Source organism: Lepisosteus oculatus, chromosome 11 (assembly GCF_040954835.1).
Source record: "Lepisosteus oculatus isolate fLepOcu1 chromosome 11, fLepOcu1.hap2, whole genome shotgun sequence".
In the NCBI taxonomy this organism is placed as follows: domain Eukaryota; kingdom Metazoa; phylum Chordata; class Actinopteri; order Semionotiformes; family Lepisosteidae; genus Lepisosteus; species Lepisosteus oculatus.
The window spans coordinates 4867598-4886448 of NC_090706.1; the positions used below are offsets into that span (position 1 = coordinate 4867598).

The 18851-nt window shown below is 38.6% G+C and overlaps 1 protein-coding gene across 2 annotated transcripts; it reads right to left on the minus strand.

The window, feature by feature from the left end:
- Positions 1-212: 212 nt before the first annotated feature.
- stk40 (serine/threonine kinase 40) lies at positions 213-18632 on the minus strand. Of its 2 annotated transcripts, none has more exons than XM_015348785.2 (11): positions 18417-18632; positions 12861-12990; positions 12137-12222; positions 11881-12024; positions 11044-11268; positions 10672-10724; positions 7140-7255; positions 5692-5836; positions 5329-5448; positions 4866-4950; positions 213-4396 (listed from the first exon to the last, which is right to left on the minus strand). In XM_015348785.2, the coding sequence occupies exons 2-11, from the start codon at positions 12976-12978 to the stop codon at positions 4178-4180; spliced, it is 1311 nt and encodes a 436-aa protein (XP_015204271.1). In that variant the 5' UTR covers positions 12979-12990; positions 18417-18632; the 3' UTR covers positions 213-4177. The 2 variants fall into 2 exon arrangements, with proteins under 2 accessions (XP_015204271.1, XP_015204272.1); XM_015348786.2 differs by lacking the exon at positions 18417-18632 and adding an exon at positions 13459-13534.
- Between the last annotated feature and the right edge of the window lie 219 nt (positions 18633-18851).

Below are 18851 nucleotides of genomic sequence, written 5' to 3' on the forward strand. Positions count from 1 at the left end.
AGCTCAAACTGGAAGAGCTAACAATCACATTGTTTAATTATGCACATCTGTACATGTTCTGTATCAAATTCACTTACTTGAACTCAAAAGATGTTGGCTAAACATCTTCAACAGCTGGGTTAAAAAATCAAATTGGAAGCATTATTACTCCTTCCATATTGACTGTTACACATGAAAAAGTTTAGAGTGGGAAAAAAAATACCAACATCAGGTTTCCATATGAAACTTTTATTGCTGACATGCATGTAGAGGTTTGATGAAGTACAAAAATATGTCTTTTATACAAATTTGATTTTTTTTATACAATTACCTAGTTCTCTGTTAACTTACTCAGTGGAGCAGCTCGAATTTACTGCCTTTTTTACCCCCATCTTATCTTGCACCATGATCCTTTTCTTCCAGTTAAAACAAATGTCAGGCATATCGAACACACAAGTGTTTTCATTGGGGCAATAAAATGTATTTTTAACATTTATAATGTCCGATACTATGGTTTAAACCTTTTAAGATAGTCTTCAACCTTGTGGGTCAAAAGCATGCGAACACCATAACTTACAATTACAGTTCAACACTACTTAACCACCTGTTTCATGCTTGAACTGCTGCATAATTTCATCCTCACAAAATGGATTAGGTATACTGCCCTGACAGGGAAATATTTTTACTAGTGATACAGTGTATTGATGCAACCCTGGCTTTTACAACCCTGCTTAAAATGGAAATGGGACACAGTTACACATACAGTATACTTTTTAAACAGCTAGCAAAGCACCCAACCAAACAAGCGCGATGAGCCTAATGGATATCCCGTGCTTGTGATCCATCTTCCCCTCTAATTCAGGCCGCAATCCATTAAACATAAGTCATCAATCGCTCAAGACCCAAGGACTGTTCTTGAAATAGTTGGGCTCATGCTTAGCTGGAGATAATAATTGGACAATCTTTGAATGGAGGCCTTGAAAGTGATGAATGATTTAAACCAGGGATTTCTTTCCAGCACCAGTCCACAGGATCCTGCTTATTGGTATGCTGTCTCTTTAAAAACCCATCTACATCTTCAAGTTGTAGAAGAGGGACTAAAATCAACTGACTAAACCTCATTGTTCTCTAAGGTGTGCAGCTGTTGGTACGCAAGAAAGATACAGAAAACGTGCTGAATTCCCGACTCTGAGGACTGGGACTAGAAACTCCTAGTTTAAATCCTGTTAGATTTCTGCTTCGATGACCAGGATTGAGGTCTACCTTAATCCATCAGTATCTGTCGGGTGCAATGGACATTTATTTAGAAAATAATTAAGAGTCTTTTATGCTAGCATTTGTTCATGGTTCACAATTACTGATTCATACCCATTTAAACTACAATACTGCTGAATATATTCACTCACTGAAATGCATCGTCAGTTATTTTCACTGTCTGTATAAACACATTAACAAATGGTGTCAAATCACTTAGGATGTTTAGTCTCCAAATGATGAAAAAAGGGCTCACAGATCAAAATTTAAAATACTTTTCAAGACAGCAGCTCAAAGAACGCACTGCACACCTACTGCCATCACACTTCTTATACGATGATAAACAGTGCAACATTATATTAATTCCTTGATTGCTATAAACAATTATTTTTCTCATAAATCAAACTAATGTACTATATTTACTTAAAAAAATAAACATATGCAGAATTCTATTCTGTATTAGTGTAGCTTAATCCACAATTATGTGGCAACTTAACCAAATTACAAGGAAAGAAAATATGCTTCTTTTTAAGGGAAGTCAGACAGAAAGAGAAAAATCACAGCAATAGCTAAACCCTCAGTTTTAAAAGACACTCTTAAAAGTTAAGATGCATTTGACTGAAAAATAAAAATGAAAACTATTGTGGAAATTCTACACTGTGAATAAATAAAACTCACATGACTTGAAAGAGACAAGAAAAACTACAATAACAGTTAATAATTCACTCATGCTTTGTGGTCAGTCTAGATGTCTTTTCTTTGATTAAACAAGTATACTTTATCTAGTTAAAACAAAACCAAGAACTAAATGAAAACAACAGTTTTCTCAAGGTGTTATATTGGCTGCACAATACACATCTGATTTTAAAGAAAAAATTCAGAAATGCGCACGTGCTCTTAATTAAATCACAAATAGTTGAACAATATTGGATAAAGGAACATAAAACTGTTGGCAGGAGTGTCAAGAGATTTTTAAAAGATTCATTTAACACATTTTATAGATTTGTTTAGGGGTATACTCAATAGTACAGGGTTCTGGATTGGTGTTCTGGATTTTATCACAATACATTGTTCCCCTAAATTCAGCAGAAGCCAGTGCAAAAACAAAATCTGCACATCTAGCACTTCAGGGGTACAGGAATTCATAAGTTCCTATGCATTGAAAAACCTCCTCAACATTACCGAGAAAAGACTTAAGTCATTTGGAGAAAACAAATCGTTCCAAATGCTCTGGTTAGCTCCTGCACACATCAAAACAACAAGAACTGAAATTCACACATCCAGAGGGTTGAAAGTTATACAATATACTTGGCAAGAAAAGGCATTGAAATTAATAAACAGTGAAGAAAAAACATTTTTAGAAGTTACATTTACTAGTGTTATCCATTTTAAATTTATGAATACACTTTTATAATTTATAGATTTTATTTAGTAAAAACTTTAGATAATTGTCTTGTACTTTCTATGAACTCTACATTGCCTAGTTTATTTGGATCTAAGGTTTTACACTAATCCATGTTATGGATATGACAGATCGATGCATTACCAGGAAAAACCAAGTCTTTTCAGTTCTCGACTGACTTTCTTCTGGAAGTCGAACCAAAGTGTCTTCAAAACCAGGGCTTTAGTTATAAAACGGGCACTGAAAGTTGGTTGCCTTGGAAAACACCTATTGTTAAATTCTTAACAATTATTAATTATTAAGACAAACTTTGTTTCTTATTTGTAAGATCACCAGCACGCTCACTGCACATATGATTACATATAATAACCAATGCAGTGTGATAAGAGGTTTAGGTTGTGCTTTAGCTTTGTGTACTCAAATTATAACTGTCAGCTTCCTGTTTTTAGGAGACAAACCTAGCTCTAGACCATGGGAAACCTTCATACCGTCAGCCATATATTTTTACTACATTGTGAAAATGTATCGTAGACTCTTTAAACTAATTACATTTACCTATTCTTGAGACTTTTATTTTCACATTTAATATATTTGTACCACAATGATACACTTTTATGTAGCTTTGAAAACCTAATGAGAAAATCAAGGAGGATCTTAGAATTACAAACAGGAGAGAAATGGAAAGACATCTGACTGCCTTGGCAAACAAACCAGTTTAAAGATGCTGCCTCCTTCTTGGCTTTAAATAGTTTAATAAAATCATGCTGGCTGATAATAGAAATCTATACAAAAATATCATACATACCTATCCAAATACATATTTCTAATGATAAATTAACTGACATAATTCATTGTATGTTGTTTCAAGATGACTTGCAATCCTTGAGCTTGATTTGACCACTCATTTATCACACAACATGATTGTACCCCCTACCCGAATCTTGGCATTGTCCTTATTTTGTAGCATGTAGAAGATAGCTGCCTAAATGCAAAAATAACAAGAACCAGGCTTTTCTGCATTTACAGATACTGGTAAAGCGGTCTTCGGGTCACTGAACTTGACATAACATCTTTAAAATGGGGCTTGCCAAAATACCAGATAAACACAAAATGCTACCTTTGTTAAGAGAAAGAAAAATAAGCTTATTCGTATCATATGGAGGGACTGTTACCAGTAGCTACTCCATACTACAATATGCACCAATGATAATGCTTTACCAATAATGTCAACGTCACTAGTTCTGATTCACGACTCCTTACGTAGAGGACTGTGTCATTGTTAAAAGATGAAGAGAGAGGTAGATCTGAAGTCACAATTAAAGAATCATTCTAGATAACTGTGATAAAAAAGAGCAAATAGCAAAATATTCCATGGAACGAAAGATGATCACTGAATCAGAATGTATCCTCAATAGAGCCGGGATGGACTGCTACATTATTCTCTATTGCAGAACTGTATTGCTCTGGATGTCCGGTGTGTAATGGCGAGGCGGCGGTCGGAGAAGGTCGCGATCGCCGCCGCCGCCGCAGTTTGCCAATGGCTTACTTTCGCAAGTATCTCTGTGCAAGGATAGCAGCGTCCAGCGGACTGACGGGCTGGGCGTCGTGTCCCAGGCGTCGGACGGGGGGGATGTTCCCAAACTGCCGCTTGTGGAGGAAGCTCTTGGCTTCGTGAATAGTGTTTTTCTCTTCCGCGAGGATCAGCTGCTGCCTCATGTAGTTCTCAAACTCGTACTGCGAAGACTCTTCCGTCACCTTGGCCTGAGCGTAACGGGGGCACAAAAGAACCTCTTCACCCGCGAATTAAGGAAGCTTTGCACAAGTCACTTTGAGTGGCTAAACAGTCATGCAATTAGAGCTGGCAGAGAATAAACGTAGTCAGGAGTGGTGGGATTATTCAGCTTTCACTATTTGTTTTTCCCCAACAAAGGCCTGATAAAGCCTACATGTATTCTGTTGTATGTATGAAACTGTTACATTTTTTGGGGAAAAAGGCAATTATGCAAATTTCTACAATTTAATATTTTATTTAATTCTCACTAATATATTTAAATATTACCAACTTTTAACTTTTATTCATGAAAACGTCCGGACTTGTCCGTCCTTGCTATTGCATTTGTTTACCACTAGATGGCAGAATACACCCTGCTCTACATCCGCCATGCAAGCGTCCAGAGCCCTGCAATGACAGTCTATTGACCTGTGATTTCTTTTTGTACTCTTATCTTACCTCTTGAAGATGTTCGGGATGGTTCACCTGATCATCAATATCTGGCACTACCTGCAGCGGGCCACTCAGCGAAGACATTGACTGCCTGTAAAAGGTGAAGGGGGCGCAAAGATTGGAGTTTTTGATCTTGAGGTTTTTAGGTTTTATCTTTAAACGTTTCTGCAGCAGGAGAGTTTCTATTCAAGGCAATGCAGCAGTTTTTTTTTTTTTACTTCATATAATGTTATGAAACTTTCAAGCGAGAGCTGGATGAGATCTGAGATCAATCCGCCACCAGAAACCAAATGAGTTAGGTAGGCCAAATGACCTTTCTTAATGCTCTTAATATTAAAAACTTGACACACTACATGGGAAATCCTCATAAAAATGCCTTAGTAGACGATTTCAATGTTCAACGTAGCACTGTTCAAGCATACTCATCGCCTATGTGCAGATGCTGGCTTCCAGTGATGGGAGTCCTTACCACGAGGCGATGATGCTGCTGAGAGACTCCAGGACCTCTGCTGCTGTGAGCCTCTGCTGTGGGTCCAGCACAAGCAATTTCCGAATAAGACACACAGTGTTGTCCGACACGCGGCCATCTCTGCCAGGGAGAGACCACGAGAAGCATTGGCTACACAAAGTTACACAAGTCAACCTTGAATGCACACTGTGTTCATTAAAGAGCTAACAAAACCCAACAGCAGTCGTTTGGCATCAAGAAACACATAATGTTCTTTCAGGAAACAGCTCGTCTAAAATTCAAGTCAGAATTCAGAGAACTTCAAATCACAGCGACGGATGAAAACACCTCTGCAAGGTTAAAAGTCAAGTAAGGGGTGCATACTCTGGGATGGTGTATTCTGCCGCTTTTATTTTTCTGAACAGCTCCTGAGGTATGCTGTCGTAGAAGGGAAACTGGCCATACAGCATTGTGAACAGCACCACCCCCAGAGCCCACATGTCGCTTGGCTTTCCACGGTACGGCCGGCCTGCACAGAAAGGAAGAAAAAGCAAACAGAACTTTTATTTTCAAGTCAACAGATACATCTTTTTTTTTTTGCTATCAATATTTAGAAACAGCATTTTATTTACTGGTGAAACCCTCCGCTCCTATTGAACTCGGTGTGTTACTCCTTCCCCACGACTTGTCTAGAATTTCAGACACATCTAAGACATTTGAAACAATTTTTTCCTAAATCGCTTCTACTGGGAAATTCACAAATTTAGTTTCAACAGATGATTTTTACTCTCAATCGTGTCAAGTGCTGAACTGTTTCTTAAAGGAAAAGTTTTTTGAAAGATGGTCGGAACTTCGACAATTACTTTTTTGTCAGAGAACCTCTTTGAATTCTACAACTCAAGGCTTTTGCAGCAGACATTCTGCAGCAGATTTTCTCACATACAAGGCCTTGATCATCATAAATGATATAACGAGACATTTCTTGTCACATGCCTTCCACCCAGTGAACTGCAAATTCCTGTTTTCCATCTACCCTTTTTAATCTACAATCATAAAGGGAGCAGCAACCACCTATTTTAAACTGTTCCTATGGGACATCTATTCGCTTCAGGCACTGAAAAGCTGCAATTCATTAACATTGTAAGGATATAGGAGAAGTTACTCAATTTAAAGAGACAGGTCAAAGATTATGGTCAACATATAACAAACAAACGTAATTTAGTTTTCCCAGTGACTCATTTAGTGACTCACCGCTACAGCATTTATTGTTCTGAAGTCATGTTCATTTCATTTCTGCAGAGCTGAATCAAGCCTTTTCTTCTCAGACAAAAATATCTGAAGCTGTTCATGACTTTCTATTTGCACTATCCCTGCTTAACTTTTCTTGACTCTCAAAGATTCAACATTTCAGCGTGTGCAAAGTTAAAACTTGATTAAAGTGCTGCAGTAGAAGACAAACTGTGCAAAGAAACAATGTAGCTTTTAACTGCAACAGCAACATATTTACTCCCCTGGACCATTACATTCTCATTACTTGAGAAAAATATAGTCTAAAACAAAAAAAAAACAAACACTGCAAAGACTGTACACGTTGACTTTTACTAAGAACTCCCCCCTCTAAGTCTCCAGAGTTGTGAAAACTAATTTGCTGAATCATTTCACAGGAAATCTAAATGCTGTCTTTATCTTTTAAAAGCATTACATCACTTCTCTTATGCATGGATTTCTGAAACTTGAGCGTTAGCTGTTCAAGCTGAGCTCTAACTTCTTTCATTGATAAATGTCTTTCGGTTTCTACAATAATAAATCTCAGTATGGATGCTCTCCCTCACCACTGAGCACATCTGGGCTGATATAAGCTGGGCTTCCCCGCTGGTCCTTGAGAAGGTCGTCCTCACTCACTAGGTGTTTCCCCAAGCAGAAATTAGTGATGGTAATTCTGTGAGTCCTTTAAAACGAAAGCAATGAAAAAGTCTGATGAAGTGAAAAAAGGAACTGGTTCACTGACATGGATTTAACCAGGCTTTTAAGTTATCATACTTAGGGTTTCTTGCTCAAAGTGGCTTAGCACTTAGCAGTTTAAAATACATGTACCCTTTAAAACTAATGCAATCTTATCCGATGCAATAAGACCTGAACAAAATTTATTTAAGAGCATTTAACAAAAAAAACATTCCCCTAAAGAGGCTCTCGCCGTGTGACTACACTAAGAATTAAAAAAAAAATCAGCTTTACAAAACAGTTTATCTTTAAATGCAGAAGCTCCTAAACCTCCAGCTGGACAGAAAAATCAATTAGGTGTTGTTTTTAACAGGTGTTAAAAAGTTGCCTTAAATCAATTTACATTTAAAAGGTAACGCTTCTGCAAGCTTCCAACCCAACCACAAGTTTATGTGGCCATTCCGCCTTAATGTGTGACTAGGGGGTGGGTTGGAGTTTTGTGTTAATCTGTCCCATCAATTCAATACTGCACAAAAAGGGAAACTCTATCCATCTGTGCAGTATATATAAAACACGTGCCATGCATAATGCAGGTACACTTTTTACAATTCTGAAGGCTGTAGATAAATCTGCTTGAGATGAACATTGCTAGGTTGCAAATGTAAGGCCATGCAGCTCCTCTTGTTTACTTGAAGTATACTGATTCAATATTCACTACCACGCCTTTCTATGGGGTTGACTCTGTCAAAGCCTTTCAGGATAGTACATACTTGTAATCCTGAACGGCACTGGCAAAATCAGCTCCCAAATTTACAGGCTTTTTTCAATCTTATGGCAATATACATATACACACACAGAAACTGCTGCTAATTAATGAAATGTCTGTGAAACAGATTATTCAAACTTTATAGAGTGAAGAAAAAAAACAAAAGACCACATTGACAAACAGATGAGTCACCATATGGCTTCGGTTAAACAACTAGAATGACTAATACTTTGATGAACAACATATAATATTTTAAACCAGACTGCATGTATAGCCCAAACGCCCAAAGGGCTCAGATTACACAAAGTTCCATACAGCCAGATTTCATGGAGCCTGCTTTGAATTCACATAAGCACTCTCGAAAAATATTTTGACCTGTAGCTCTAAAAGAGGGCACTTGATTACAACAAATGCATCAAAATCTGGAATGCTGGACCCAATTTATAAAGCTAATATCACTTTAGCTAAGAACTAAGAATCCTAAAGCCAGCAGAGGTTCTGCAAACAGTAATTGGGCATCTAAAGGACAATATAAAGCCAGATCACAAAACAGAGTAACATGAAAGAACAACATGTGCACAGCTCATAAGCAGGAGGACAGAATTCTGTGGTACAACCATGTTGTGCAGTACACTAATGGCAATGACACATAGCAGCCTGATCTGATCAAACATGAAGCATAACAGATCCACATTTTGCACATTCAGTTCACATGGAATGAGGCAGATGACCCTGTTTTAATTAATGTCAGATCCTTGCTCAAAAGGCCTTGACCAACATGGAAAAAAACAATCTGGGGACGTTTCCAAAGGGGGCTCCCTGTTGGGATATCCTTTATATGCCCGAGAATGTTTTTTGGAATTGTAATGCTGAATTTGATTGCAAGTTTTAGTGTGCAAGAAATGACATGGGAAAACACTTCAGTTCTGCTTCACTGCTGCACAACCCACATGGTGTGCACAGATGACAGGAAACCAGAAACCCCACATCTCCATATTTAATCAAAGATTTAAAATAAATAACCTCGAGGAGACAGGCCTGGTCCATTAGAGCCTTTCCATCAATTTGTAAAAACAACCAGTCTGTCAATTTGTTATTCAATATATAGTTTAAGCAGACAAGAATATAAATAAGAGATGACACTGCAAACACTAAAGCACAAATTTCAAAGAATGAACAGTAAATTCAGTGTTGCATTATAACAAGGTTATTTATTTTAAACAATGGAAACAATTGTTTGGAATGCTGACAGTAAGCTACAGTAAAAACATTAACAATTCAAAAGTAAATGAAATTAAAAGCAAGACATTAAACACAACACTTTTTGAATGTAAAGAGCCGCAAAACAAAAAATGCAACAACCACAATATTCCCTTGTTTAGACGGAATTTGTTTCACAGTAACAAACCACACATTTTGTTTGCAACCCCTGTGTGAAAAGAAATATTTGGAGAAACAGAGGTGTGAAGAGCCCGCGGGAACCCTCCCCCAGATTTAAAAAAACCTGATTGGAACGGATCTAGTCAAAACTAGTTATCACCCCATTTGGAAGAGTCATCACAGCAGGAGGAAAGCCAACTACTTAAAATCCAATTCGGTGCTGATAAATAGGAGGGGTGGGGCATCCTTACTTGGTGAATGACTGACAGTCACTGTGGCGACACTTTTGTTATTAATCTCCACAACATGAAAGGGGCTTGCATCTTAAAAACAATCAGCAGTGCAATCGGGTTTGACACCAACGCACATGACAGAAATCAACATGCTGTCCCCAGGCATTAATGCACTGGGCCCTCTGAAGGGTGAAACTCCAGGTTTTTTTCCCTTTTCATGTTGCAGTCTGTACTGACGACGGTACAAGAAGAAAAAAAAGTAAATACTGTCTTGCGTCAGCAGCGCTAGCTCTGGATGACTCATACCCTCGCAATGATGGCTCTCCTGGCAGAGCTCTATTGTTTCCCTGGAACTGTGCGTTCTGCTACCTTGTCTACTATGCTGCCTTCATAAGACACTTTCAATTTCAAACCACATATGCATACAAAAAGAAATCGGCAGCAGACAAGAGGAAAGAAAAAAAGATGTTCTGCGTTTATGTGTTTTGACAGAATGTCACGCTTCACTCTTTACCCTTTTGTTACTTTTACCAAGCATTTATGTATAATGTCCCTTTCTGGGGAGAGCTAAACAGAGGAATTACTGTGAACGGAAAAGGCTTTTTTAGCACTGATGCAAAATAACATTTTGATATAGTGCTGCATTTATATGTTTCCCTGGCTTTAATAGGAATACTTTCTGAATCACTCTGTCTTACAATCTTTTAAGTTCCAAGCATTTTCCATACACATGCTTGCTTCAGAAGTGAGTGTTTTGTCTTGCATTTAATGCATTTAGAAGGGATATTAAAATGCAAAGTTTTAAATCTATGGCAAAACTGAGCCAGAACTGCTAAACTTTACTGAGATTTATTCAATATTACTTCTTTATATAACATTTAGATAGTTTGAGAAGCAAATGCAGCAATGCACAGCAATTTTAGCATTCTTGGAAAACCACATTTAATTAAAATCAACTTTTGATAGTTTATTTTTTGCTAATCCACGATTCATATGACAGCTAACCTCACGGCAGGTTAAGAATAAAACCAGTTCAGACCTTACCTTTTATTGAGCACCATGTTTCCAAGCTTCAAGTCTCTATGCACAATATTCTTCTGTAGAAAATGGAGAAAAAGGCTGTCACATTACACCTTCTACATCAAGGTAGCTGCTCTAGTGCATTGAAATGCTTTCCAACCCAGTTAGTAATATACTGTATACTGACTGAACATGGGACAATCTGCATGTTTCACTATCCTCTCTGTTCTGACCTTTCCTAAATGCATGGTATCTTTTGCTATTCATCCACATGTAAGTAGATGACCTGCATTACAGGTTATTTACAGCTTTCAAGCTTTAAGCCCCCTTCTCACCAATGGTATCAAGTACAAATTAACCCGTTAGTGTGATAAAGGCTAAGAACAATAACGTTACCTTATGCAATGCTTCGACAACTCGTACCACATCGTAGAATATTACAATGGTTTCTCTCTCGCTCAGTCTCTTCTCCTTAATAACATAATGCTGGAGGTTGATGAGGTCTGCTGTTTTGTCACTGAAATCGTGAGCGCAAAGACAATCAAGAACTAAACAGATCCGCTTCTTCATTTTTCGGATTTTGTTGGCTTCGTGATCTTCAACAGTCTCGTAGGCTCGATCCTGCAGGTCAGAGTGCATGGCAGTTTTTTTTTTAATAGTGTTTTCAGTTAACGGTTAAAGACTCACAGTCATAACTGTAAAAAAAATCATTTTGAAAAGAAGTTTACGTTCTTCCTTTTCACAGTTCACTGAAAAAGTCAACAGGTGACAGTTACCTTACAGATACGAGAGGCAGTAGTACATTATCCTTAACTAACTGGTAATGTGCAATTTATTATTACATTTTATGCTCATTCCAAAAGAAATGGAAAGGTGACTGTCTAACATGAGGTACTCAGAAAAATCCAGGAACCATCTCTTAAATCCAAGACTCTCTTTCCCATATATTTGAAAGACTCTGGAACATTTGCTCCTGAAAGGAGCAATTTCTATATATTTAGAAATATATAGAAATATATAGTTTTATTAAATATAGTTTCTATATATTTCTAAATATAGTGGCATTGAACACGGTGAGGGGGAGGGCTGGCTGGACTACACATCTGAAATTCTAGGCAATCAGAATTTCCCTTTTGATTAAATTAACTGTAAATTGTTTATCAACGGCCGCAATGCCCCTCTTGTTGCGGGACGGCGGAGGAAGTGCAGGAGAGTGCGCTGATCGTCTCTCACCTGAAAGAGTCCATGATGGTGCACCACTCCGTCCTGATTGTGAAGCAAAGACAGCAGGGAGTATTCCGTGTGCAGCAGCATCTTTCCTTGACGCTCCTCCTGGGTCTCCCCTCCCTTGTCAATCCTTTCTTCCAAAGTGAGGATCTGTGAAAAACAAACGCATAAAACATACACGCTCAGAGATGGTAGCAATTTATGTTAAATGGTTCTAGAGAGGAGCAATGCTGTGATTCCTGCAAACTAAATTAAGACTCACCTTTAACTGATAAAAATCATCTGTGCCATCTTTTCTTGCCAGGCATTGAACTATACTTGGCACTGGAGAGTTCCCTAATCGAGGTCCTGAGAACACAAAGCAAAGGTCCTGCATTGAGTAGTTTTCTACAGACACAACAGGTGCTCAATATATGCAATCAGAAAACAGTAGAATGCCATTTCAAGACCTACTTTAGCCTCTAAAAAGGAAAACGTAGAATATGACAATCTTTATGACAACTGAGCTTCAAGTATTTATGAACTGCACAGAACCACTTCATTTTTTTTAGCAATCTAAGAAGTGGCACTTAAGAATGACTGACTACTAGCAATTTTTTTCACAGAGTCATTGTACCCTGCAAGAGACTCTTTATGAGTCTCTGTGCTACAGCTTTTTGAGGTCTTAATTTTAATCACATTGTTTTATTATCCATAAATTGTTATTACCGACAGAAAATTAAATGACTCCACTTGTGACTACTTCCTTTCCCCTATAAATTGTGATAACGATCATTGATTAACTATTGCAAATATAATACATAGACCGACAAATAAAAATAACTAATTTTTGTAAATTAAAAAAAAATACAAAAAGACCTAGCAGACACTGTACCATTTCCATTAAAGCATAATAAATTCCAAATGACCAAAACCACTGGGATATACACAATTTTAAAATCCCCTAAAGAAACAGAACTGATGGAAAAAAACATCCACCTTCTTACCTAGAATAAAGGGCCCGGCTCTCTTGGCATTATTTCCCGATATCCCAGAACACAGAACTTTGCTGGCTCTGGCGGACGTCTCTCCTGCTCCCCTCTCCGATGCCCGTCGCTTTGACATCCTCTTAAAGCGCTGAACGGAACACAAGGACAAGACCTTAGCAAGCCAGAAGCAGCAGGCATTACATGTGCTGTCTGCCACATTTCAGCGCAGCACGAACCATCTTCCAGAAGAACACTGTGTACAGCCGTTGCCTGGCAGTACAGCCCCTGCCCCAGTGATGTGTAAGAGGAGGTGCCTCAGTTACACAATATTATCAGCACCCCCCCCCAACCAAGACAGATTATCTACATAAACATTCAGTAGTAGTTAACAGGACATTGGAGGTTAATTAGCAACTGTATAGGAGTGCTGGAGGTGCAAACAAACCCTGTAACACCCAGATTAAATCACCTCCAGCAAGAAGGAGCACATGTAGTGAGGCATCAGCATGGAGTGATGGTGAGGACTGCATTGCAAATGGGAATTTTGCTCTCAACCAACATTGTTAAATTCAGGATTGAAACACAAAATGTCACTTTTTGAAAAAGAAAAGGACACCTTGGTTAGTAGCTGGAGTGTGGGCAGCTGTTACGTTTCTGAGCAAACGGAGCAAGCAGATATTCATTCTGTGCTGGAAAAAGTAAAAAGAAAAAATATTTCAACTGCTGCAACCTGAAGAAAGCTCCAAAGTCAATGTGTTCTGTTCTTTACCGTGTGAAAAGATTAAAACTTTTGGCCCATTTAAAAAGAATAATAACAATTAAAGGCTGATTTTGAGGGCCTTACAATAATGCATTGAGAAAACCAAAATGACACTGAATATTCAGCATTATTGTGATGTTTTGCTACTCTTTGGTGAATTTAATCTGTCAATGTTATCTGACGATCTATATTACACTTTCTGTTACAATACTTCCTCTTGCTCTTAATGCAATTTCCTATAAACACAATCTCTTCTGCAAAAAGTAAAACTCACAAATCCATTACACTGTCAAAACTGACCAGTTTTTTTTACTTATAAAAAATGCCACACTACCAGTAAAAAATGAACTTTCCATTCAAATTACATTCAACAGTTCCAAGTACACTGTGTAACAGAACAGCAAGACTTCTTTAATGCTCCTAATTTTAAGTGGCCAAGTTCTTGCTCATTTTAAACTTGGACAGAACAAACGTGGTATGACAACAAGCTCTTGGACACTTTCTATTTTTGCACACAGAGAAGCAACACTTCAGAAAGGAATTGCAAGACTGAATTATGACAGGGTCATCTTAAGAAAAACATGATTCTCTCTTGCAAAGCACTTCCGTTTTGTTAATTTAACACATTTCCAAGTAAGACACAAACTCAATACTATTGCTCTTCTTTAACAAGCACAAGCACATGCTTGTAGAACAGGTCACTAATCAATCATTTCAGATTTCATGACAGAATGCTTTAGCAGTTGTTTAATGTCCCTTCTTTATCTGCACAGAATATTTTCTTTTTTAATATGGTAAGCATCATTATATCTGAAGAAATTTCTTTCTCCATTTAAAGTGTAGTTCCCATAACAGAGAAGTAAGCATATGACCAAGAGCAGTGAATCACATCTTCCCTGCAGGGTCCCGGGGGTAAAATCGAGAGTATGTGACTGACAACAAACATGATGCTTCAATAACTTGTGCTTTCTACATTTTTTAAATATTCGATTCCTAATAAAAGGTCTATCTTTTCTTATTTTTTAAACTGCCTATGTAATGCAGTGATGTACGAAAAGATCTTTAAAATAATACTTCCTTTTGACTCAGAACTATATGAAATAGGGTGCATGCAGCAGTGAACTAAGTGGGCCACTTTAAAAAAAAATCAAACACATTCTTGGGGTTTTGGACTACATGCGCCAACACAAAATAGTACAGTTCCTACACTAATGGAGGACAATTTATCAGACCATGTTGTGAAGCAATATTCCATGTCACCAGTCAGCTATTTTTGCTGTGTTTTTTAATGAGGGAAATCCCTAAACCGTGAACTTTACACCACACTGCTACAGTGCACACAGCAGGAACAGAGAATTGCTTATTACATGAACATAACCAGGAAAAAGGCCTGGAATGCTGCTTGTACATCCTCTCAAATTAACCACAGACCTGGCTGTTACTCAAGCTTGGGTACTGGCAGCACTGGTTATATTTACACATTGCTGCGTAAAACAGCATTTTCTCAACACAGACACACTGCAGTGCTATAAAGTTCACCAGAGGACTAGTCCATTTGTGGTCCACCAGCATGTAGTCAGGACTCTCTTTCATCTTTTCTTTCTAGATATGAGCCATGCCACTTTAGAGCACCACGCTCAGCATTTTCCTTTTCTGTTGTATCTCAGCTTGATAGCAGATAGCAGGCTAAAAAAAAAACAGGTTAGAGCCTTTCCCTTCTAATTCCATAATCGCATGATGGGAACATGGCCTCTGGATACATTCAGAGTACAATTCCCTTGTATTTTTGCACAGACCAGATTAAAAATAAAGGAAGTACCTTTGTTCCATGTAGGTCATTCAAAAAACAAAAACACTTAAATATTCAGATGAATGAAGAACGAGTGGTACTTGAATCAGCATTTTTACCTCGTCTCTCTTCTGCTTCAGATTACAATAATGAGACAGGGGAAGGCACTTAGTACTTATTGTAGCTGCGATCTCCTCAGAGACTCAGGGTTTTAAAACAGCAGTCTTAGCCAGAAGGAAAAGTTGTAGGCAAGCAAACTAAGGTATATACTTTGTTTTTAAATAGCGTTTATGTTAACACTTAGACTGTAGTCCAGCTAAATTTCATGGCTTCATATTCTATCAATGAATAAAATGTTATACTTATCAATGCTAAACATCATGCATAAAAATAGCATCAAATAAAGCAGTGCTACAGTATGCACAAAGGCGGCGGTTTTAATGAATTGGATCAAATTTGTCCACCCTCAATTTATACATGGGGAGAAATTACTAATTGCAGAGGAGACAGAATAATGCTGTTGTTAAAACACATCTTGCCTGTGCCTCTCAAAAACTGTAAATCTGAGATGTTATCACAACTGCAGGACTGAACAGCAGCTTTCACAATGGTTTGCTTTAATGACAAATCCTCATGCCGGCAGGGAATATCTTGTTTCTATAACACTATGCTACTAGTACGATGGTTCACCGTTTAGCAGATAAGACAGGTTATGACAAACCTTCACCACGCTAGAGAGAAGGCCTCCAAGACGTGTTTGCAAAATTTTGTAATGTTCAGAACCAAAAAAATAAACACCATTATAATTCTGTAGAAAACGAGGAAATGTGCAGAATTGCACCCAAAAGGTGCATTTGAATTGAATTGGTAACCACCATTTAAATACAGATGCAGCCTAGTGAAAAACAGAAACATTCTCGCATCAGGCGATAAACGGAGGAGCGTGAAACAGTAAGTATAGCGCAGTGTCTCCCAGTCCCTCAACTATACACATGCAGCGACCGATAATCGCAGATGGAGAGAGACGGTGACAAGTTTTGAGAACAGGTCAGAACCATGGACAAATTTAACTGCTTCACCACATTTCAGACATGCAGAGACAGACATTTAAGCTTTATCTGTGCAAAGTGAAGTGTCTTTAAATAGTTGTAAAAGCAGCACTGGGCAACAGCAAGTCGCTGATATTCCACCCACTGCTATCATTCTTAATCTGCTTCTAAAAGGCCAAACCACCCCCACCGAAACAAATCTGAAAAATGTACTGCACAATAACAATGACAGACTCGTGTAGGCAACACACTAAATGAACACTGTAACCAACAAGATGAGCTACTAAAAGCTTTGGAAAGAGCTCAAAAACGGAACCTGTAAATCCTCATCTTTTGTGTGCATACTATACACAGGATTTCCAAAAGAGATGACATACATACCGTACAATCACAATAGCTAGATTTCTATTCAGTTTTATTTTAGTATGGTGTCTATTAAGTGTACAGTAACTGGACCGGTTCCTACACAGAGGATGAGACGGTGTTAAAACACAAACTATAATGCATTGGTGCGACAAATGGATACGTATCCTGGTGTCATCTGTAAAAGCATTAACACATCAAGTAAACTCGGGGAAAATAAATTTTGATAAATAGCTGCATATCTACCAGCAAAAAGCTTAGGCCCACAACATCGAAAGAGAAATCTTGGCTGAGGCATATTTTATGCATATTGATATTTCGGCTGCTGTGTGATATGACTGATATTGAAAAAAACGCACGCATTAAAAGGAAATAAAGCAAGCGCCAATGAGAGAGTGCACGGCAAACTATCAATCACAGCTAACACTTCAAAAATAGTGCTGTCAGCTCACGAACACATGCACTCACTCCATCAACAAACGAAAAAATAATGACGTGCACATTTTCGGTTTAGGGTGAGGACACACAACGTGTACCAGGCAGGACAAGCGAATGCCCAGAAAATCCAGCACTAGCTCTGACTGCGCCGCGCTGATGTGTAGGCTTTCTTCTGCACCAGATTTAAAATGCACGTCTGAATTTTAAGATAAAGGAACTTTAGACTTCAATCGAAAGGCTTCCCCCGTGCCCTTGTGTGTGTGGGGGGGGTAAAACACGTTCACCTCACACACAAAAGGTTGCACGCTAACAGCAGCTCTCTCCTGCCCAGTGCACCTCATTTCCCCAAATTAAATGTGGGAGGACACATTCTGGTCGAAGGAGGTACATAATGGAAGACCACAGGTCACTGTCGCACTAATGACTGAGCAAACAAAGAGAATAAGTTCCGTCGCGGCGTTTCTGCACCGTCAACTTATAAGACACCGATCTGACAAAGAGTTGAAACTCGAACACCAGGCCAGGAAGAGGGACAGGGAAGTACAATTCAGCTTTACTGTAAGGACACGACCCCTTTTGTTGACCGAAAGAAACTCGAAGCCATTCCGACAGGACACCATTTGTCTCCAGTCCCGTCAGGGCTCGGGGCTGCTGGCCGAGAGGACCCCACGCGTTAAAAAAAAAAAAGAGAGAGAGCAAGAGACACGACCTGCCCCCCGAAAACACGACTCATCACAATAAAATGATTTTTTTGTTTGTTTGTTTGTTTTGTTTTCCGAAGACAAGAGCCGAATACCAAGCCCCTTGTCTTTTACAAGCAAGACCAAAACAAAAACGTACCGGCATCCAAAACAAAATATATATATATATAATCTTGAGAACCAACCAACCAAAATAAAAAAAAAAAAAACAGTTTGAACAGATCATGAAGGAAAATAAATTACAGGAAACCGGCACAATTCTCCACACGGCGTAGTTAGGTCTCTCAGCACGCATTTCACTCTAGCTCAAATCCGTTTAACTTGATATGTTATGGCAGTCAGAAAACACCACCTTTCGGTCGCCCAACACAGTTTTTAAAGCCACAGACTAACTAGGCCCTTTAAACAAAGTACAGTAGTAGTGTGTTTCCAGTTCTGAGCCTGGGCAGCCGAGATCCTTGATCGACAACTTACCTTATGCCAAAATACAGCCGGGAAAAAAACCTCCTCTACAACAGAGGCATTCTTCCTGCTCTGTGTTCAGGCACGGTGCACTGAGTTTTACTTTCCCAACGCCACCAGCCCGTCTTTTGTAATTTCAGAAGTTGTTTTATTATTACTGAAATGAGCAAGCCAGGAAAAACCTCCTCTTTCTGACCCTCTGATCACATCTTTCCATAGCAGCACCACCTGACAACGGAAATGACGCACGTCTCCTGAATGACAGCCTCGCTCAGCCAATGAACGAGCGGCTTCGGTCTGTGACACTAATGTAAAAACTATGAGGGTTTTTTTTTTGTGCCTTCCTTGCAATGTAGCTCTGCAGGAAAACGGGATATTTAATTTAAAGGGCAGGCTAAACTGAGCGGTCTGTCTGATCTTGCACAAGCGCGTTTGCATAAAGACCAC